At 43.9% G+C, this 23,518-nt stretch overlaps 1 protein-coding gene across 2 annotated transcripts in view; it reads left to right on the top strand.

Annotated features, from left to right (window-relative positions):
* The first annotated feature begins 1,893 nt into the window (after positions 1-1,893).
* The window catches only part of LOC139530770 (formin-like), a 156,815-nt gene continuing 135,190 nt past the window's right edge, over positions 1,894-23,518 (top strand). Inside the window, exons 1-3 of one of the 2 annotated variants that reach the window (XM_071327451.1) lie at positions 1,894-2,002; positions 3,269-4,989; positions 20,010-20,173. In XM_071327451.1, coding sequence (XP_071183552.1) covers positions 3,390-4,989; positions 20,010-20,173 — 1,764 coding nt within the window. In that variant the 5' untranslated portion in view covers positions 1,894-2,002; positions 3,269-3,389. Of the gene's footprint in view, positions 2,115-3,268; positions 4,990-20,009; positions 20,174-23,518 lie in introns of both variants that reach the window. The other variant, XM_071327453.1, reaches the window with a different exon arrangement.

The following is a 23,518-nucleotide window of genomic DNA, read 5'->3' as shown; positions in this document are numbered from 1 at the left end:
CCAGCATCTTCACAAGGTCCTTTGCTGTTGTTCTGGGATTGATTTGCACTTTTCACACCAAAGTATGTTCATCTCTAGGAGACAGAACGCGTCTCCTTCCTGAGCGGTATGATGGCTGCGTGGTCCCATGATGTTTATACTTGCGTATTATTGTTTGTACAGGTGAACGTGGTACCTTCAGGCGTTTGGAAATTGCTCCCAAGGATGAACCAGACTTGTTGAGGTCTACAATTTTTTTTCCGAGTTCTTGGCTGATTTCTTTTGATTTTGCCATGATGTCAAGCAAAGAGGCACTGAGGTACACCTCCAATTGACTCAAATTATGTCAATTAGCCTATCAGAAGCTTCTAAAGCCATTACATAATTTTCTGGAATTTTCCAGCTGTTTAAAGGCACAGTCAACTTAGTGTATGTAAACTTCTGACCCACTGGAATTGTGAGACAATGAATTATAAGTGAAATAATCGGTCTGTAAACAATTGTTGTAAAAATGACTTGTGTCATGCACAAAGTAGATGTCCTAACTGACTTGCCAAAACTATAGTTTGTTAACAAGAAATGTGTGGAGTGGTTGAAAAAACTGTTTTCATGACTCCAACCTCTCTGATTCAGAGGGGTTGGGTTAAATGCGGGAGACACATTTCAGTTGAAGGCATTCAGTTGTACAACTGACTAGGTATCCCTCTTTCCCTTTCCTGTTTTGTTTATTGGCTTAGTCTCATTATTAAACTCACCTTTTGCACCTGCTTCCTGACTCCTAGCGTATACTTTACAGTATTATGTGTTCACCAGTTGTAGCTTCTGAATATTGGCCATTTAGATTATTGTTTCTTATTTATTATATTTTGTAAGGCTATGAACTCGTCCCCAGGCTAATTGCAATTATTTTGGATCTACTTTTTATTCACCTTATGCACCTGTAAATAAATCACACCATTTGCACCTGAATTCTGCCTGACTCCTGATGCTTTACTCTGCACTGCCCTGACCAGACAGTAAGGTCCACTATCTTACACACATTGAATTATAGTCTAATTTAGAGGTATGCCTACCATAATACACAAGGTATATAGTTAAGCAACAAGGCCTGGGGGGGGGTGTGGTATATTGGTTGTGTACCACAACCCCCAGAGGCACCTTATTGCTATTATAAACTGGTTACCAACATAAATATAATATGAAACACTTCATCAGCCAATAAGCATCCAGGACCCAAACTAACCAGATTGTAATGCTGTTAGGGCTTGCGCAATTATCGCAAGTATGGACAATAACAGTGAACTAAAACAAAACATAATTGGCGAAATGCATTAATTTTAGGAGGAGGGATTCAACTTTATATTCAAGTAGATATAGTTTACCCAAAAGCAGTTTTTAATTTTTAGAGGATGTGGGTAAAGTTGGTAATCATTTTATCAGCAGAGAGGTATGGTTGGAGGAGAAGCTTAATTTCCAAAAGTTAAAGACGGCAAAACCGTTCATTTTTGAGACAGGGGTGTTACCAAAGCTGTTTTGTCTTCATTAGTTATGTTATAGCTAATGTTCAAAGATGCATTATGATGCAGTACGAGCTGAAAACATTTTCCAAAAAAAATAACAATTATGACAATCACCATAACCATTTGCATGACAATTAATCGTTACCCAAAATGAATCAACGCCCTTCATGAAGGAAGCAATGGGATGCTCGCGGAGGGCCATGCAGGAATGCCCACATGCAGGAACGCCCGAATTGCAGGCTGCAGTTGCACACTATTGGAATAATTCAGTGTGAGACGTCAGGCTACCTGAGAACTGCTGCAGCTCTGATTCAGTTTGCTAGGGTACAAAAGTAAGAGAGCGTCAAAGAAACGCTGAGCTCTCCAATTGGCCCAAACGCGTGTCTGTCAAGAAGGAGAAACGCTGCTATCCGCTGGCTCCAGTGAGAAGAGAAGATGTGGAGAAAATATTTGCTAAAATTGGGAAATCGCAGTTTATTTGCTAAAGCATAAATCTGCGGCAGGTGCGTTGGATATCTCTATGCTTTTTACTATGGAATTAGGACACTGGAATCCTTCCTATTAGAGAACATTTAGAGGAGACGCTCAACTTACTGCCATACACTTTTACCTCGGGTATGGAATCTAATAACGTAACGCAGAATGGAATAGTTTATTTTTACGAAAAATATTGTGTATAGTTTGTGAAACAGGATAGAGACTGCATGTATTCAATGGCTTGCTGCTGCAAGGTGAAATCCTACGGAGGTAGTGATGTAAGCAGTTCTGCTCAGTGATGTAGTACAGATACATTTATCTAGAGGGGAAATGATCAATATTTTATATAATCATGGGGTACTAACATATTGCATATGCCTATGACTCCTATCTTCACCTTGTGGGACATCCTTGACGCAGCTTGTGAAATGTTGATGGAATGCCTTTTAGTAGGGTTGTCAGTGCTTCAATAAACATTATAGTTTGTTTTGATGATGATGATGATGATGATGATGATGTGGGTGAAGACTTCAACAATTGACTAGTGCAGTGATGAGAAATATACAGTACGGTGGATATCAGAATGATCTGTGTTACACCAGTTAAAGACAATCATCCATGAGTTTGCTGTAGGGGCATATGTAGAGTACACTATATACAGTATATATATGATATGGAGATGTATCTCACAAACACCTCATCTGTGCAAATGCTTAGCCGAAATGTAAATGAAGTACATCTCCATTCAAGGTTACATTCAGGACTGCGGCAGTGGAGTGCATTAAATAATGAAACTAAGATGTATTACTTGATATAATGCCAAATATCTTTTGTTTAAAATGGTCTGGCTTGTGTTGCTTACTCGTCAAAAGCACAGACTTCTGTTGTGCTAAGCATTTCCAATGGTGCACCTGTTATTTTCAATGGAATGGCAAAGCCTTAAAGATTTTGTTCTTTCTTTTTGTCGTTTTGTTCTACCTTTATGTTGTATTCCCTCAATGACAAAGCAATGTTTACTCTGTGAACACTGGCCCTGTAGGACTTTTAAAACATTCTTCTGTCAGCCCTTTGTCTTGAGGGACCATTGATGGTAATATTAGACTATTGTGTTGGAGTTAGTTTAAAGATAAAAGACAACTTTCAATTTGAAATGTCTAACAAGACGCATTCATTTTGTATCATGACTTAAAATTGATTGACAGCTGTTACTGCATAGTTATTAACATGCTTTACATTTACTCAGACATATTTATGACTGTTTGTTTCAATGAAAGCCTATTTTTCTTTGACAGGAGTTCGATCAGCCAGGTGATAAACACCGAGCTCCTCAGACTCTTCCTCTGCAGTCCAACTCCAAACACACCAGCGTCAGGGGACAGCAGTCCAATTAATTAAAGTGCTTAAGCGATTAGCATGGCGCCCATAATGGAGGACAGGCATACTGTCCTGCAACTCTACGAGCCCGTCCGCGAGCTATGCAGTATCAGCCTCTATCTCCCCAAGGGGAGGGCCCCAGTGTTTAGATACAAGAGCCACGCCCCTCTGTGGGCCCAGCCCAGTAATGACCAAGACCAGGGAGAGGTGGATCCCACAGCATTCAAACAAAGAGGCCAGTCTTATGAGTCCGCAGCCGAACTCCTCAACTCCTACCAGGCAACAAAGGAAGCTGTTGCTGAGCTCTGCTGGCTGGCCACGGAGCACCACCAGTTGCTGACTGATCTCTTATCTCTGTGCGGAGACTGCGCCAACAAAGTCAGGATGGGTAATCAGGATGGGAAGCTCCAGGGTCACAGAGAGGGTTGTGGGAGCTTCTCAGGACAGGTCCTCAGCAGTAATGCTCAACATGCTCTCTCCATGTCCCCGGAGCACAAGAGAGCCTCCTCACGGGGCAGAAAGCTGAAGAAGCTGGGTGTGAAGAAGTTAGACAGTGCAGAAGAGTTCCTGCATAGCAAGATGAAGAAGAAAGTAGGGCTAGGGAGCACTGCAGTTGAGTCTTTATCTGTCCAGTCCTCGGCTCAGACCCGGAATCAATCCAACCTTGTCCCAGTGGTGGAGGAGCAGAGAGTTCCTGGGACCCTAGCACCTCTCCGAGCTCCAGACACGCCAATGTCAGGCTCCTATGTCAGTGTGGCCAGCAACCCCATCCTCCCTGTGGAGGAGCACTTCCATATTGCCAGGGAGGGCTGGGACTTCATGGAGGACGACTCTCGAGCCTCTGAGCCAAACCTGGACTGCACTGACATGTCTGAGTATGACAGTGAACTCTGCTTGGGCTACGAAGCTTCGTCCTGTAGTTTATTGGAAAACGTTCAGGATCATATCGAACGGGAGTATATGCTGAGTGGGAACAACATTCGTCCCATGCGGTCTGAGGACAAGTCAGCCCACCAGCTCTATGATGAGATCAACAGGAGGGACACAGGGGTTAGGGTGGTGGCCAAGGTGCAGGAGGTTGAGGGCACAGTTCAACGTGCTAGCCATATGAGCCCAAACAGGTCCAAAGAGTTCTATCCAGAGGCTGAATCAGTTGCACCTCAGCCGTGGACCAGCAGCTGTCAGCAGGAGTTTGGGGAATGTCTAAACGGGGACATTAGGGATACGGTAGGGACCAAACCTGCAGAGGGGCTAAGGCTGACTCTCTCACACCCTACTGAGGCCTCCTCTACCAAATCCCACAGTAAGAGTCCCTGTTCACCCTCTCTGTGTGGGGTGTTCAACACCTCCTACCCTGCCACCAACAGTCTGCAGAGCATGTCCCCAGTGCTATCCCCTCTATTGACCAAGCTCCCCAGCCCCCAGCTCAACCACCGCATCCTGCTCCTTTCTGACGAGGACGTTTGCCAGGGGACGGACAGTGACAGCCCCCGGACTGGATCCAAAGAGGCGCCCAAAGTCACCACGGAGGTCATAGATAAGAATGGCAACAAGCGGACCATCACACGGCTGGACCTGAACCTCAGCAGACTACCAGCGACTTCCAAATGGAATTCCACCAACCTCTCCACGGCAACAGGTGAGTTAGTGTTATTAAAAATTACAACAATCCTCCCACTTCGATTCTTTCCTGTAATGTCCCCCCCGTCTTGACACTAACGTTGACATCAATGCTTCACTCCTCCGTGTGACGTGTCTCTCGGAGTTTGTCGTTGATCTGGCTTCAGTACAACACTGGAATGGAACGGCTGTTATGTTTACTTAGGTGTAAGAGAGATTATAGAATGATTGATGTGTAGAATACAGCAACTGAGCACTATATCAACAGTTGTTCACCCAGCCCATACAGCCTGGGGATGTTTTGGAAATGGTCTGTTACTGCTGTCAAACAGCAATAACTGTTTTTACTTAACACTGTGGGAGTTTTCGCACTGACTAAAGCTATTTGCTCTCTGTATTTCCCTCCTCTAGGAGACAGAGTAAACAGTGTCCCAGTGCTAGCTGTCACAGTCATCACTTGACAATCTGTCTAAATGGTTTCTGATCATCCTGTTTTGGTTGTGACTGGCCTGGTGTGCTTGCTTTGTCCTTGGCATGTGACTCAGTATGAAAAGCTGCCCAACAGACAGAGAGAGCGAGTGAGAGAGAGAGAGAACAGAGCCTGAGACTGATTTGATTTCTATCCCATGCTGATGAGCCTCTCTTAACCATTTCATCCCCGGGGGGCAGGAGTGGTTGGATGGGGTTCCAGATCAAAGGCTCTGGGTTGACATGCAGTTCAAATCCACTACCGCTGTCATGAAAACAATGTTAACTGAAGCATTGCCAATTTGTTCTCTTAGTGCTCTGCACCTCCTCCTAAACCACTCCCTACTGAGTTCACAGGCTGCCAGCTGACAAAGACTCACCCTCAACAGGCGCATGGGTTGCAGAAAAAATAATTAGGGTTTGGGATGTGGCTTAAGAAGCAGAAGTGCAGCAGAACTTCCGAATTGCCTGACAGTCTCTTCATCTTGCCCTAATAAACTATATCTCATAATTACATTGACAAGCCTTGGGTTGTTAAATAATGTGACATTGACTGTTAGCCATTGCATCCCATATGTCACTACAGCAAAGAGTTGCCTGCTCTTACATTGTACACTGAGTGTACAAAACATTAGGAACACCTGCTCTTTCCATGACATAGACTGACCAGGTGAATCCAGGTGAAAGCCATAATCCCTTATTGATGTCACTTGTTAAATCCACTTCAATCAGCGTAGATGAAGGGGAGGGGACAGGTTATATAAGGGTTTTTAAGCCTTGAGAGAATTGAGACATGGATTGTGTATGTGTGCCATTCAGAGGTTGAATGTACAAGACAAAATATTTAAGTGCCTTTGACCGGGGTAGGGTAGTAGGTGCCAGGCACACCGGTTTGAGTGTGTCCAGAACTGCAACGCTGCTGGGTTTTTCACGCTTAACTGTTTCCCGTGTGTGTCAAGAATGGTCCACCACCCAAAGGACATACAGACAACTTGACACAACTGTGGGAAGCATTGGAGTCAACATGGGCCAGCATCCCTGTGGAACGCTTTCGACACCTTGTAGAGTCCATGCCCCGATAAATTGAGGCTGTTCTGAGGGCTAAAGGTGTTCCTAATGTTTTGTACACTCAGTGTATAACCAGGATGTCTTGTAGTGCCATTTGACCTCCAATCCTTTGATCAGTGTAAGAGTGCTGTAGCGTGACCCTGGCTTAGTGTTTGGCTGCCTTCCATCAGTCCAAATTGGTAAGGGAAGATACAGAGGTCATGAAACAGGTTTTTGCCTAGTGCATCAATTAGAGCAGTTACATCATTATTACATTAACCTGTAACTACAATGTAACTACATTGATGACCTCACCAATGTTGCTCGTACTCTTTCTCTTTTCAACAGCAATTGCCCGCAGTTAGCTTTTTTACTGTCCACTTAATTTGTTTATAGACTGTGAAGAATGGTTAAGAAGCCTTTCTTAGTCATGGATTCTGGACCAGTAAGCAGTGTTACTCCTATCCTGTCAGGATTCCACTACAACGCAGGAAAACTATTTGTGGTAAGAGACACAGACTAGAGGACCAATGTTCAGCCTAGTATAGTCATGGCTGGAGGGAGGCTGGTGTATGCAGGCGGACAGATAGTGTTACTCATGTGGGAATAATCTGAATCAATTCTCATCGCAATAATGTCCCCCCATTCTCTCTCTCTCTCACACACACACACACACACACACACACACACACACACACACACACACACACACACACACACACACACACACACACACACACACACACACACACACACACACACACACACACACACACACACACACACACACACACACACCACACAATTTCTCTTTGAGCCGGCTTAAGTCTGCATCTCATCCATTTTTTATTAATCTTGTGAACCTCGATCGCCAAGCTTCCCAGAATGCAAGACTACAGAGACTAGATTCAAACAGACAGAAATCTTGTCACTTTTTGGGCAACCCGATCAAATTCACATAGAAATATGAGTTATAGATCTGTCATTTTCATTTAAAGCAAGTCTAAGAAGCGGTAGATCTGTTCCATGTGCACTATTTTTATGCTTCTCGTTCTTAAGTTTTGTTTTTGCAGGCTCATGATTAGTCGATATGAATTCTGTAAATAACTCTTCTTGGCCTTTAAGGACAGTTTCATCTACATGCATAGAACATGAAGACTAGCTAGTATTGCATTGCATGAACCATGTTGCAAATTGTTCCTTCTAAACCTCCCCTTTGATAGAGATGTGAGAACAGTCTCATTGTTCATTTGGCCGGACCTCAGTGGGTTCCGAACCATCCTTTGTCCATGTTCAATCATTCTTTACACTTGAAATGTTAGCAAGGACAAATTGACAACAGAGAGGCTAGAAGAGCTACTATCTGGGTCAGAATGAAGGCTGCCTTCATAGTTTGGCCTGCCAATAATATCCTAATTTAGATACAATCGCTGTCATCTCTGTTGTCTGTGTGACGTGCAATCATCAATGTTTAATTTGAATAAGGAAACTGTACATTGGGGAGAGAGTATAAATGAAAGTTCAATCTAGAAACCTATTGTCCTGTGTTTCTAAATACTCTGTTTCTAAATGCTCTCTATGTTTTACACTTAAAGTTTGTTTATGGATTTCCAATCGGGAATATTTAAGAATCATGGTACATTTGACATTTCTGCTCTGATTATCTACATTCTTTAAGCTCCTCTCATTGCAGGGGAGGTTTGTTCAAGAAACATTAAAAACCTGCCCCCATCCTAAATTCAATTTTTAAATTACTTTCAAGAATGCCAGAGACAGCAGCAACTGCCACACATAGAGCCTGAGTATCAGTGAATGTCCCCTACTCAATCTGAAAGACCGTAAATAATACCTTAATGACATAAACCAATCAAGCCCCAGGTCATATGAAACTGATCACTCCAGCCCGGGAGTTAGTCAGTCAGTTGACATCTGTCTTTACTTCCCTCTCCTAGCGTCCACCACAAAATGCCGGGCATGCAACATTGCCCTTCTCACTGAGGACAAGGGCCAGCTCTATTCAGATAATGAAATAGATTGTGCCAAGTGTGTGTGGGTAGGAGGGTTTGTGCTCTGCTCTCACGCTGCCTGTCTAAGCTGCGTCACAGCCAGAGGAATAGTACTGCACAAAGGCCCCTTTCTACTGTGGAACTGATTTCTCTTAATAAGTCACTGTAGGAGCTCTTGAGAACAATCTTACCTGCACATGCACTGCATTGTAGTCATATTCATGTCATTTTAGGTTTATGTTATCGGTTGAAAACCTATTTGATTTATATTTGTTTTGTGTCGTACACCAATTGGTGCCCAGCCCAGAATTATTAGACACAATATCAAATCAAATCAAAGTTTATTTGTCACGTGCGCATATATGATGAACAGAGAGTAGCAGTAGCGTAAAATAGGGGTTGGCGGGTGGTGGGTGGGACACAATGCAGATAGCCCGGTTAGCCAATGTGCGGGAGCACTGGTTGGTCGGCCCAATTGAGGTAGTATGTACATGAATGTATAGTTAAAGTGACTATGCATATATGATAAACAGAGAGTAGCAGCAGCGTAAAAGAGGGGTTGGGGGGCCACACGATGCAAATAGTCCGGGTAGCCATTTGATTACCTGTTCAGGAATCTTATGGTTTGGGGGTAAAAATGGTTGAGAATCCTATTTGTCCTAGACTTGGCACTCCGGTATCGCTTGCCATGCGGTAGTAGAGAGAACAGTCTATGACTGGGTTGACTGGGGTCTTTTTTTGGGCCTTCCTCTGACACCGCCTGGTGTAGAGGTCCTGGATGGCAGGCAGCTTAGCCCCAGTTATGAACTGGGCCGTACGCACTACCCTCTGTAGTGCCTTGCGGTCAGAGGCCGACCAATTGTCGTACCAGTGATGCAACCAGTCAGGATGCTCTCGATGTTGCAGCTGTAGAGCCTTTTGAGGATCTCAGGACCCATGCCAAATCTTTTTAGTTTCCTGAAATAGGCTTTGTCGTGCCCTCTTCACGACTGTCTTGGTGTGTTTGGACCATGTTAGTTTGTTGTTGATGTGGACACCGAGGAACTTTAAGCTCTCAATCTGCTCCACTACAGCCCCGTCGATGAGAATGGGGACGTGCTCGGTCCTCCTTTTCCTGTAGTCCACAATAATCTCCTTTGTCTTGGTTACGTTGAGGGATAGGTTGTTATTCTGGCACCACCCGGCCAGGTCTCTGACTTCCTCCCTATAGGCTGTCTCGTCGTTGTCGGTGATCAGGCCTACCACTGTCGTCTGCAAACTTAATGATGGTGTTGGAGTCGTGCCTGGCCATGCAGTCGTGGGTGAACAGGGAGTACAGGAGGGGACTGAGCAAGCACCCCTGGGAAGCTCCCGTGTTGAGGATCAGTGTGGCAGATGTGTTGCTACCTACCCTCACCACCTGGGGGCGGCCCGTCAGGAAGTCCAGGATCCAGTTGCAGAGGGAGGTGTTTAGTCCCAGGATCCTTAGCTTAGTGATGAGCTTTGAGGGTACTATGGTGTTGAACTCTGAGCTGTAATCAATGAATAGCATTCTCACATAAGTGTTCCTTTTGTCCAGGTGGGAAAGGGCAGTGTGGAGTGCAATAGAGATCGCATCACCTGTGGATCTGTTTGGGCGGTATGCAAATTGGAGCGGGTCTAGGGTTTCTGGGATAATGGTGTTGATGTGAGCCATTACCAACCTTTCAAAGCACCTCATGGCTACGGACGTGAGTGCTACGGGTCTGTAGTCATTTAGGCAGGTTGCCTTTGTGTTCTTGGGCACAGGGACTATGGTGGTCTGCTTGAAACATGTTGGTATTACAGACTCAATCAGAGACATGTTGAAAATGTCAGTGAAGAGACCTGCCAGTTGGTCAGCACATGCCCGGAGCACACGTCCTGGTAATCCGTCTGGCCCCGCAGCCTTGTGTATGTTGACCTGTTTAAAGGTCTTACTCACTTGGCTATGGAGAGCGTGATCACACAGTCGTCCGGAACAGCTGATGCTCTCATGCATGCCTCAGTGTTGCTTGCCTCGAAGTGAGCATAGAAGTGATTTAGCTCGTCTGGTAGGCTCATGTCACTGGGCAGCTCGCGGCTGTGCTTTCCTTTGTAGTCTGTAATAGTTTGCAAGCCCTGCCATATAAGACGAGCATCGGAGCTGGTGTAGTACGATTCAATCTTAGCCCTGTATTGACGCTTTGCCTGTTTGATGGTTCGTCGCAGGGCATAGCAGGATTTCTTGTAAGCTTCCGGGTTAGAGTCCCGCACCTTGAAAGCTCTACCCTGTAGCTCAGTGCGAATGTTGCCTGTAATCCATGGCTTCTGGTTGGGGTATGTACGTACAGTCACTGTGGGGACGACGTCCTCCATGCACTTATTGATAAAGCCAGTGACGGATGTGATGTACTCCTCAATGCCATCGGAAGAATCCCGGAACATGTTCCAGTCTGTGATAGCAAAACAGTCCTGTCGTTTAGCATCTGCTTCATCTGACCACTTTTTTATAGACCGATCAAGTTCAAGTATGTGTGCACAAAAACATGTCGTTTTTTTAACATTAAACAAATGAAATGCATTTAACAATTTAAATGCACAATTAGGCAATGATAACACCTAGTCACATTACACAAACAATACAGTTCTCCTTCTCCCCCAGGCTTTGAGAATAAATTGTTCAATGTCAAAAACTCCCTTTCAGAAAAAGAACTCCAGCCTGTGTCCATTCTGTAGCCAGAACCCTTCAGGGTGAGCACCAAACAGAACATGTCTCAAGTCATCATACAGAGGGCAAGAAAACACAAAATGGACTTGACTTTCTATTTCCCAAAGATCACACTATGCACACAATCTTTCCTCTTCAGGGACTATGTTGAATCTACCTGTCTCTAGTGTCAGAGGGAGGGGGTGGATCTTAGCTGTGCACAAACTGACATTTGGCCTATTTGATTGCTGGCATCTGTTATTACAGTGGCTGTTTAGCCTCTAGTTGGTGTGCTTAATGTTGAGAGAGAGCTCTCCAGTCTCCATGTTTCACGACTGTATGTCATGTCCACCCTGCCTCTGTAGGACAGGGCCCAGACTGCCAACCAACCAACGGCCGACAGAGCGAGGGGAGCAGGGCTAAATCATGCAGGACTGACAGGAAATTAAGATTTACAAAGCCTGCTTCCAGCACAGAGATGGAGTTTCTAGTTAACCAAGCACATGGCTCAGTCTTTATATTAGAATAATGAGTTTATAGATTTTTGTTTAGTACCACTGTGAGTGGGTGAAAGAGAGGAGAGTGTTGAAGAGGGAGAGAGGGATTGAGAGAGACTGCACTGTTTCTAATGCATGGCTTCAGCCTGTTCGAAGGAGTGCCTTCAGAAGAGGGTCGTTCCTGCTCACCTTGAGTGTTGAGCAGTGACTTGCGTATTATCTCTAGTATTAGTCATTTATTACACCTGGCATGCTAAGATTAGCCATGAGACAACCTCTCAGCACCATGTGACCTAACTAACACATGCCCTGTTCTTTTTGCTCCCCACTCTCTTTCATTCTCACTGTCTGTCTGACAGCTGCTCAGTTCACACGCTCTGATTTATACACTGTCACATCACAGCCCTGTCAATCAACACCTGCAGGTCCACAGTATTCCCTGCCTGCCTGGCCTCCACCGAGGGGGATGAAGTGTGGAAACACACCTGTGCGTATAAATTAGATTATATATGTCTTTGGCAGAGTAGCTACCAGTTTGGTAGCTAGAGCAGAACAGTAGCACTGTATAGTATAGCTAGAGAAGAACAGTAGCACTGTATAGTATAGCTAGAGCAGAACAGTAGCACTGTATAGTATAGCAGAACAGTAGCACTGTATAGTATAGCTAGAGCAGAACAGTAGCACTGTATAGTATAGCTAGAGCAGAACAGTAGCACTGTATAGTATAGCTAGAGCAGAACAGTAGCACTGTATAGTATAGCTAGAGCAGAACAGTAGCACTGTATAGTATAGCAGAACAGTAGCACTGTATAGTATAGCAGAACAGTAGCACTGTATAGTATAGCAGAACAGTAGCACTGTATAGTATAGCAGAACAGGAGCACTGTATAGTATTACAGAACAGTAGCACTGTATAGTATAGCAGAACAGTAGCACTGTATAGTATAGCAGAAAAGTAGCACTGTATAGTATAACTAGAGCAGAACAGTAGCACTGTATAGTATAGCAGAACAGTAGCACTGTATAGTATAGCAGAACAGTAGCACTGTATAGTATAGCAGAACAGTAGCACTGTATAGTATAACTAGAGCAGAACAGTAGCACTGTATAGTATAGCAGAACAGTAGCACTGTATAGTATAGCAGAACAGTAATAGTATAGCTAGAGCAGAACAGTAGCACTGTATAGTATAGCAGAACAGTAGCACTGTATAGTATAGCTAGAGCAGAACAGTAGCACTGTATAGTATAGCTAGAGCAGAACAGTAGCACTGTATAGTATAGCAGAACAGTAGCACTGTATAGTATAGCTAGAGCAGAACAGTAGCACTGTATAGTATAGCAGAACAGTAGCACTGTATAGTATAGCTAGAGCAGAACAGTAGCACTGTATAGTATAGCAGAACAGAAGCACTGTATAGTATAGCAGAACAGTAGCACTGTATAGTATAGCAGAACAGTAGCACTGTATAGTATAGCAGAACAGTAGCACTGTATAGTATAGCTAGAGCAGAACAGTAGCACTGTATAGTATAGCAGAACAGTAGCACTGTATAGTATAGCAGAACAGTAGCACTGTATAGTATAGCAGAACAGTAGCACTGTATAGTATAGCAGAACAGTAGCACTGTATAGTATAGCAGAACAGTAGCACTGTATAGTATAGCAGAACAGTAGCACTGTATAGTATAGCAGAACAGTAGCACTGTATAGTATAGCAGAACAGAAGCACTGTATAGTATAGCAGAACAGTAGCACTGTATAGTATAGCAGAACAGTAGCACTGTATAGTATAGCAGAACAGTAGCACTGTATAGTATAGCAGAACAGTAGCACTGTATAGTATATCAGAACAGAAGCACTGTATAGTATAGCAGAACAGTACCACTGTATAGTATAGCTAGAGCAGAACAGTAGCACTGTATAGTATAGCAGAACAGTAGCACTGTATAGTATAGCAGAACAGTAGCACTGTATAGTATAGCAGAACAGTAGCACTGTATAGTATAGCAGAACAGTAGCACTGTATAGTATAGCAGAACAGTAGCACTGTATAGTATAGCAGAACAGTAGCACTGTATAGTATAGCAGAACAGTAGCACTGTATAGTATAGCAGAACAGTAGCACTGTATAGTATAGCAGAACAGTAGCACTGTATAGTATAGCAGAACAGTAGCACTGTATAGTATAGCAGAACAGTAGCACTGTATAGTATAGCAGAACAGAAGCACTGTATAGTATAGCAGAACAGTAGCACTGTATAGTATAGCAGAACAGTAGCACTGTATAGTATAGCAGAACAGTAGCACTGTATAGTATAGCTAGAGCAGAACAGTAGCACTGTATAGTATAGCTAGAGCAGAACAGTAATAGTATAGCTAGAGCAGAACAGTAGCACTGTATAGTATAGCAGAACAGTAGCACTGTATAGTATAGCTAGAGCAGAACAGTAGCACTGTATAGTATAGCAGAACAGTAGCACTGTATAGTATAGCAGAACAGTAGCACTGTATAGTATAGCAGAACAGTAGCACTGTATAGTATAGCAGAACAGTAGCACTGTATAGTATAGCAGAACAGTAGCACTGTATAGTATAGCAGAACAGTAGCACTGTATAGTATAGCTAGAGCAGAACAGTAGCACTGTATAGTATAGCTAGAGCAGAACAGTAATAGTATAGCTAGAGCAGAACAGTAGCACTGTATAGTATAGCAGAACAGTAGCACTGTATAGTATAGCAGAACAGTAGCACTGTATAGTATAGCTAGAGCAGAACAGTAGCACTGTATAGTATAGCAGAACAGTAGCACTGTATAGTATAGCAGAACAGTAGCACTGTATAGTATAGCAGAACAGTAGCACTGTATAGTATAGCAGAACAGTAGCACTGTATAGTATAGCAGAACAGTAGCACTGTATAGTATAGCAGAACAGTAGCACTGTATAGTATAGCTAGAGCAGAACAGTAGCACTGTATAGTATAGCAGAACAGTAGCACTGTATAGTATAGCAGAACAGTAGCACTGTATAGTATAGCAGAACAGTAGCACTGTATAGTATAGCAGAACAGTAGCACTGTATAGTATAGCAGAACAGTAGCACTGTATAGTATAGCAGAACAGTAGCACTGTATAGTATAGCAGAACAGAAGCACTGTATAGTATAGCAGAACAGTAGCACTGTATAGTATAGCAGAACAGTAGCACTGTATAGTATAGCAGAACAGTAGCACTGTATAGTATAGCAGAACAGTAGCACTGTATAGTATATCAGAACAGAAGCACTGTATAGTATAGCAGAACAGTAGCACTGTATAGTATAGCTAGAGCAGAACAGTAGCACTGTATAGTATAGCAGAACAGTAGCACTGTATAGTATAGCAGAACAGTAGCACTGTATAGTATAGCAGAACAGTAGCACTGTATAGTATAGCAGAACAGTAGCACTGTATAGTATAGCAGAACAGTAGCACTGTATAGTATAGCAGAACAGTAGCACTGTATAGTATAGCAGAACAGTAGCACTGTATAGTATAGCAGAACAGTAGCACTGTATAGTATAGCAGAACAGTAGCACTGTATAGTATAGCAGAACAGTAGCACTGTATAGTATAGCAGAACAGTAGCACTGTATAGTATAGCAGAACAGAAGCACTGTATAGTATAGCAGAACAGTAGCACTGTATAGTATAGCAGAACAGTAGCACTGTATAGTATAGCAGAACAGTAGCACTGTATAGTATAGCTAGAGCAGAACAGTAGCACTGTATAGTATAGCTAGAGCAGAACAGTAATAGTATAGCTAGAGCAGAACAGTAGCACTGTATAGTATAGCAGAACAGTAGCACTGTATAGTATAGCTAGAGCAGAACAGTAGCACTGTATAGTATAGCAGAACAGTAGCACTGTATAGTATAGCAGAACAGTAGCACTGTATAGTATAGCAGAACAGTAGCACTGTATAGTATAGCAGAACAGTAGCACTGTATAGTATAGCAGAACAGTAGCACTGTATAGTATAGCTAGAGCAGAACAGTAGCACTGTATAGTATAGCTAGAGCAGAACAGTAATAGTATAGCTAGAGCAGAACAGTAGCACTGTATAGTATAGCAGAACAGTAGCACTGTATAGTATAGCAGAACAGTAGCACTGTATAGTATAGCTAGAGCAGAACAGTAGCACTGTATAGTATAGCAGAACAGTAGCACTGTATAGTATAGCAGAACAGTAGCACTGTATAGTATAGCAGAACAGTAGCACTGTATAGTATAGCAGAACAGTAGCACTGTATAGTATAGCAGAACAGTAGCACTGTATAGTATAGCAGAACAGTAGCACTGTATAGTATAGCAGAACAGAAGCACTGTATAGTATAGCAGAACAGAAGCACTGTATAGTATAACTAGAGCAGAACAGTAGCACTGTATAGTATAACTAGAGCAGAACAGTAGCACTGTATAGTATAGTAGAGCAGAACAGTAGCACTGTATAGTATAACTAGAGCAGAACAGTAGCACTGTATAGTATAGTATAGCAGAACAGTAATAGTATAGCTAGAGCAGAACAGTAGCACTGTATAGTATAGCAGAACAGTAGCACTGTATAGTATAGCAGAATAGTAGCACTGTATAGTATAGCTAGAGCAGAACAGTAGCACTGTATAGTATAGCAGAACAGTAGCACTGTATAGTATAGCAGAACAGAAGCACTGTATAGTATAGCAGAACAGTAGCACTGTATAGTATAACTAGAGCAGAACAGTAGCACTGTATAGTATAACTAGAGCAGAACAGTAGCACTGTATAGTATAGCAGAACAGAAGCACTGTATAGTATAGCAGAACAGAAGCACTGTATAGTATAGCAGAACAGTAGCACTGTATAGTATAGCAGAACAGAAGCACTGTATAGTATAGCAGAACAGTAGCACTGTATAGTATAGCAGAACAGTAGCACTGTATAGTATAGCAGAACAGTAGCACTGTATAGTATAGCAGAACAGTAGCACTGTATAGTATAGCAGAACAGGAGCACTGTATAGTATTACAGAACAGTAGCACTCTATAGTATAGCAGAACAGTAGCACTGTATAGTATAGCAGAACAGTAGCACTGTATAGTATAACTAGAGCAGAACAGTAGCACTCTATAGTATAGCAGAACAGTAGCACTGTATAGTATAGTAGAGCAGAACAGTAGCACTGTATAGTATAGCAGAACAGAAGCACTGTATAGTATAACTAGAGCAGAACAGTAGCACTCTATAGTATAGCAGAACAGTAGCACTGTATAGTATAGCTAGAGCAGAACAGTAGCACTGTATAGTATAGTAGAGCAGAACAGTAGCACTGTATAGTATAGCAGAACAGAAGCACTGTATAGTATAGCAGAACAGTAGCACTGTATAGTATAGCAGAACAGTATGATTGAGTATTTGCAAGGTGATCATATTCTCTTAGGTTCAGTCCAGTCTAAAGCCTGTTGTTATCATTTTTAGAGCGATTTACAGTAGTGAGTGCATACATTTTCATACTGGTCCCCCGTGGGAATCAAACCCACAACCATGGGGTTGCAAGCACCATACTCTACCAACTGAGCAACACGGGTTCTGTTATCAGAGCTCATGTCGTCATTAATAAAGAGCTGTGTGTGATGTGTACCTGGCTGAGTTTTCAGTGAACTACTGTACAGGCATCGCTTTAGTCTCCCTTGGCTTTGGAGATTAAATTACAATGGGAGCAGAGTTTTCCCCAGTGCCAGTGAACTCTTCTTCGTCCAGGATAACACTGTGTGTGTGTGTGTGTGTGTGTGTGTGTGTGTGTGTGCCTGCCTGTGTGTGCGTGCTTGTGTAATGAAGTAACTGCCAAGTGATCTCGTAGCACAAGCTAATGAAGTGGATTCATTACCTAATGCAGCGGAGTGCTTTCTAAATCAAATTCTAGTCATCACTTTCTCTTCGAGTTTAACTTTCAATTATGATTTTGGATTGAAGTCTCATTCCTAACGATGAACTTGTGAATGTACTATGTCTACAATGTTTACAGTACATTAAATTCCCAATCTGGCCCTCAACCATCACGGTCACCTAATAATCCCCAGTTTACAATTGGCTCATTCATCCCCCTCCTCTCCCCTGTAACTATTCCCCAGGTCGTTGCTGCAAATGAGAACGTGTTCTCAGTCAACTTACCTGGTAAAATAACGGTAAAATAAAAAAAACTAAAAAAAAAACTAGTCCAAAGTATTTTCTCAATGTTGATATTTTCTCAATGCCTTTGCTTGAATTGTGTTAATATATTATGTGTCAGTCCACGTGTATTGTGATATTCATCTGTAATACACAAAATGTATACGTATCCTTTCAGAAAAAGACATAAGATCCTGTTAGGGTGCCGTATCCAACATTCCTTGTGTATCTTTGTATTTAGTGTGGTCTTTCTGCTCAGAGCCAGAGAGAGAGACAGCCAGAGCTGCACTGCAGTGTGTCTACAGGGACACTAAACCTCTCCACCTATTCCTGTCCAGATGGTGGCAGCGCGGCCCTATAAATGCATTTTAACACTGCTGCATGTGTCCTCAGCTCAGAACATGCTGCCTGTGTCGTCACAGCTAGAGTATATGTGGACAAACTAGTCTCAACGCTCAGTAAATGTTTCATATTTGAGAGATGCAAAGATGCAAGTGCTGTTGATCTGTACTCTGTGCAAATTGTTTCCATGTTTCTTGAGCATTGAGAATACACAGTAATCAACTGTAGTGTTGGGTTGACAATATCAGGATTCTTAAGGGGAAAGGGGGATACCTAGTCAGTTGTACAACTGAATGCCTTCAACTGAAATGTGTCTTCCGCATTTAACCCAACCCTCTGAATCAGAGAGGTGCGGGGAGCTGGCTTAATCGACATCCACGTCTTGGTCTTGTCTACTTTGAGTTGTCATAGTAACACTCTCATTATGCTCACCACTACCCTGCTATCAAGATGCCAAATACAGCTGAAATTAGAGTAGATTTGCTGTAGTTGATAATTATACTGGAATACAGCTGGTGCAGGGGAGAATACAGCATTTGCTGCAGCTGGGCCTGGAGTGGGCTTGACTGTGCATTTGGACTCATCCCAAACAGCCCCAGAAATACCCGGCTGGTGTTGAGCACTGCAGTGTGCTGGTGCATTATCTTAATGCAAAGTGATTTATCAAATCAATTGCTCCCTGCCAAAGACTTTTCCTTTCAGTCTCTGCCGTGTAGAGCCGCAGTGCTGTCTGTCTAATAATGACTTATTCGTTAAATACTGAGCCTGAATGCAAATCAACAGATGCATGTCTGTGTGTGTTCTTACAACTCTGCATTGAAACCATTTGTCTCCGACCTAAACTGGGGTTGAGGACACTGTAGGATAGACAGTATTTGAGGTATTTTACTGGGTTACTGCTGCAGTTTAGGAGGTTATAGTGTGGCTACAGTAGCTCAAGGGTGTGATGGCACTACACTGAGATGTGATATTTGAGCATCTAATGCAACAGGAGGTAAGATGCCTCTCAGTTCAATCTCATTATTTATCCAAACAGGTTGATGTGATAGCAGTGTGACCCTCCTGGGAGGTGTATTACAGCATGAGAAAACCCTAAATGGAGGTCGCTGAGCATCAAGTTCAGTGTGAGCTGCTTTGCTGCTTCTCTTTCTCCTCTACCACTCTTTATTTATCTTGCATGAGTGCTTCTCCCAAGGGGAAGAGTGCAGGCATATTTTCATTGTGTCTGAGAGTACCACATGTGCGCATCCATGTGGATGTGAGAGTATTTTTAGCGAGATGTACTGTTGTGTTATGTTTATTTTTGGGGGGGGAGTGCACTAAACTAGCCTACCCTTGACATTATTTGTGCTCATAGGCTGGAGGGGGGATGGGCTATGGATGAGGTTGTCTCTGAGCTCTGAATCACAAAGCTCATACGGAAGTGGACAAACTAAATCCATCCTCCCTATGGAACTCATACGCATAAATCCATATTGGATATAGTGGTATTTGTTTATCAGATCAGTGCATGTTTGGTGATCCTCAAGCTGAAGCGAGGCTAGCTAAGGACAGTATATACATAGGCATCTGTACCCTGCAGCAGAGTGGCTTTTCTCTGTGTCTTTTAGAAGGTGTCGATGCCTGCTTTACCTCCTCCACCCACTGATCCATTCAGGATACATAATGGCTCTGTTGCTTGGTAAAATCCCCCCTAACGGATGGTGTGTTTCAGTCTATCTTAATACACCTGTTATTACACGTTACAATTCATAACAATTCATTATTGTGTGTGTGTGTGTGTGCCTGTGTGTGTTTTTGTGTGTAGAGGAGGCTGACATCTGGATGCTGGACAGTGATGATGCTATTTCCCAGACCCAGAACTCCCTGAACCCCGCCTCCCGTCCTGACCACCTGGACATCCTCAGGATCACGCCCCCAGAAGATGACATCATTGGAGATACCCCCTACTACCCTGGACTGGAGTGCACGGTAAGAGCAGCAATACATCATACTTATGTCATGAGTCATGTGACCTGACCAGGAAAAAACTGGCCAAATTGCAAATAGGGCCTAGAGTATTCCCTGGTCAGGTCACATGGTCAGGAACAGTTTTGGTCAGGTCACATGGTCAGGAACAAATCTGGGCCCTATTTGATACTCTATGAATGCTACTACACATTAGCAGTAGTTATCATTACGTATCCACTCTCAGAGCAGTGTAGCATGACATTGCTGTTCCCTCATGGCTCCAAGCCAGCGTGTACTCCACTCTACTGAAGAAATGGCGCCGGAAGAAATGGCAGCAGTTTTACGGGCGCCCAACCAATTGTGCTATTATGTGGTTTTTTTGCGTTATTTGTAACTTATTTTGTACATAATGTATCTGCCACCGTACCTTACGGCAAAAAAATAGCTTCTGGATATTAGGACAGCGATCACTCACCTCGGATTAGACAAAGGTTGTTTCTACAACAAAGACGACGCACAAGACATTCTCCAAACACCCCACAGGACCGACATCCCCTTTATTCGCAAGAGGAAGCGACGCAGGATCAGAGGACAAAGAGCCGGATGCCTGGTCAGGACCCGGAGAAGGCGACTGGGAAAGCTGCCGTTACCGTCAATACTACTCGCCAACGTGCAATGATTGGACAATAAATTAGACGAGGTACGATCACGAATATCCTACCAACGGGATATCAAAAACTGTAATATCCTATGTTTCACGGAATCGTGGCTGAATGACGACATGGATATTCAGCTAGCGGGATACACGCTGCACCGGCAAGATAGAACAGCACACTTCGGTAAGACGAGGGGGGAGGTCTGTGCATATTTGTAAACAACAGCTGGTGCACGAAATCTAAGGAAGTCTCTAGATTTGCTCGCCTGAAGTAGAGTATATTGTGATAAATTGCAGGCCACACTACTTGCCTAGAGAGTTTTCAGCTATACTTTTTGTGGCTGTTTATTTACCACCACAGACAGATGTTGGCACTATGACCGCACTCAGTCAGCTGTATAAGGAAATAAGCAAACAGGAAACCACTCACCCAGAGGTGGCGCTCCTAGTGGCCGGACTTTAATGCAGGGAAACTTAAATCAGTTCTACCAAATCTCTATCAACATGTTAAATGTGCAATCAGAGGGAAAACAATTCTAGATCACCTGTACTCCACACACAAAGACGCTCCCTCGCTCTCCATTTGGTAAATCCGACCACAACTCTATCCTCCTGATTCCTGCTTACAAGCAAAAATTAAAGCAGGAAGCACCAGTGACTCGGTCTATAAAAAAGTGGTCAGATGAAGCAGATGCTAAACTATAGGACTGTTTTGCTATCACAGACTGGAACATGTTCCGGGATTCTTCCGATGGCATTGAGGAGTACACCACATCAGTCACTGGCTTTATCAATAAGTGCATCAAGGACATCGTCCCCACAGTGACTGTACGTACATACCCCAACCAGAAGCCATGGATTACAGGCAGCATTTGCACTGAGCTATAGGGTAGAGCTGCCACTTTCAAGGTGCGGGACTCTAACCCGGAAGCTTACAAGAAATCCTGCTATGCCCTACAACGAACCATCAAACAGGCAAAGCGTCAATACAGGGCTAAGATTGAATCGTACTACACCAGCTCCGATGCTCGTCTTATGTGACAGGGCTTGCAGACTATTACAGACTTCAAAGAGAAGCACAGCCGCGAGCTGCCCAGTGACATGAGCCTACCAGACGAGCTAAATCACTTCTATGCTCGCTTCGAGGCAAGCAACACTGAGGCATGCATGAGAGCATCAGCTGTTCCGGACGACTGTGTGATCACGCTCTCCATAGCCGACGTGAGTAAGACCTTTAAACAGGTCAACATACACAAGGCTGCGGGGCCAGACGGATTACCAGGACGTGTGCTCCAGGCATGTGCTGACCAACTGGCAGGTGTCTTCACTGACATTTTCAACATGTCTCTGATTGAGTCTGTAATAGCAACATGTTTCAAGCAGACCACCATAGTCCCTGTGCCCAAGAACACAAAGGCAACTTGCCTAAATGACTACAGACCCGTAGCACTCACGTCCGTAGCCATGAAGTGCTTTGAAAGGTTGGTAATGGCTCACATCAACACCATTATCCCAGAAACCCTAGACCCACTCCAATTTGCATACCGCCCAAACAGATCCACAGATGATGCAATCTCTATTGCACGCCACACTGCCATTTCCCACCTGGACAAAAGGAACACTTATGTGAGAATGCTATTCATTGACTACAGCTCAGCGTTCAACACCATAGTACCCTCAAAGCTCATCACTAAGCTTAGGATCTTTGGACTAAACACCTCCCTCTGCAACTGGATCCTGGACTTCCTGACGGGCCGCCCCCAGGTGGTGAGGGTAGGTAGCAACACATCTGCCACGCTGATCCTCAACACTGGAGCTCCACAGGGGTGCGTGCTCAGTCCCCTCCTGTACTCCCTGTTAACCCACGACTGCATGGCCAGGCACGACTCCAACACCATCATTACATTTGCAGACGACACAACAGTGGTAGGCCTGATCACAGACAACGACGAGACAGCCTATAGGGAGGAGGTCAGAGACCTGGCCGTGTGGTGCCAGAATAACAACCTATCCCTCAACGTAGCCAAGACTAAGGAGATGATTGTGGACTACAGGAAAAGGAGGACCGAGCACGCCCCCATTCTCATCGATGGGGCTGTAGTGGAGCAGGTTGAGAGCTTCAAGTTCCTTGGTGTCCACATCAACAACAAACTAGAATGGTCCAAACACACCAAGACAGTCGTGAAGAGGGCACGACAAAGCCTATTCCCCCTCAGGAAACTAAAAAGATTTGGCATGGGTCCTGAGATCCTCAAAAGGTTCTTCAGCTGCAACATCGAGAGCATCCTGACTGGTTGCATCACTGCCTGGTACGGCAATTGCTCGGCCTCTGACCGCAAGGCACTACAGAGGGTAGTGCGTACGGCCCAGTACATCACTGGGGCTAAGCTGCCTGCCATCCAGGACCTCTACACCAAGTGGTGTCAGAGGAAGGCCCAAAGAATTGTCAAAGACCCCAGCCACCCCAGTTATAAACTGTTCTCTCTGCTATCGCATGGCAAACGGTACCGGAGTACCAAGTCTAGGAAAAAAAGGCTTCTCAACAGTTTTTACCCCCAAGCCTGGCTAACCGGGCTATCTGCATTGTGTCCCGCCACCCACCACCCGCCGACCCCTCTTTTACGCTACTGCTACTCTCTGTTCATCATATATGCATAGTCACTTTAACCATATCTACATGTACATACTACCTCAAACAGCCTGACTAACCG

Source organism: Salvelinus alpinus, chromosome 9 (assembly GCF_045679555.1).
Source record: "Salvelinus alpinus chromosome 9, SLU_Salpinus.1, whole genome shotgun sequence".
NCBI classification, from domain to species: Eukaryota; Metazoa; Chordata; class Actinopteri; order Salmoniformes; family Salmonidae; genus Salvelinus; species Salvelinus alpinus.
This window is presented reverse-complemented; position numbering and strand designations above follow the sequence as displayed.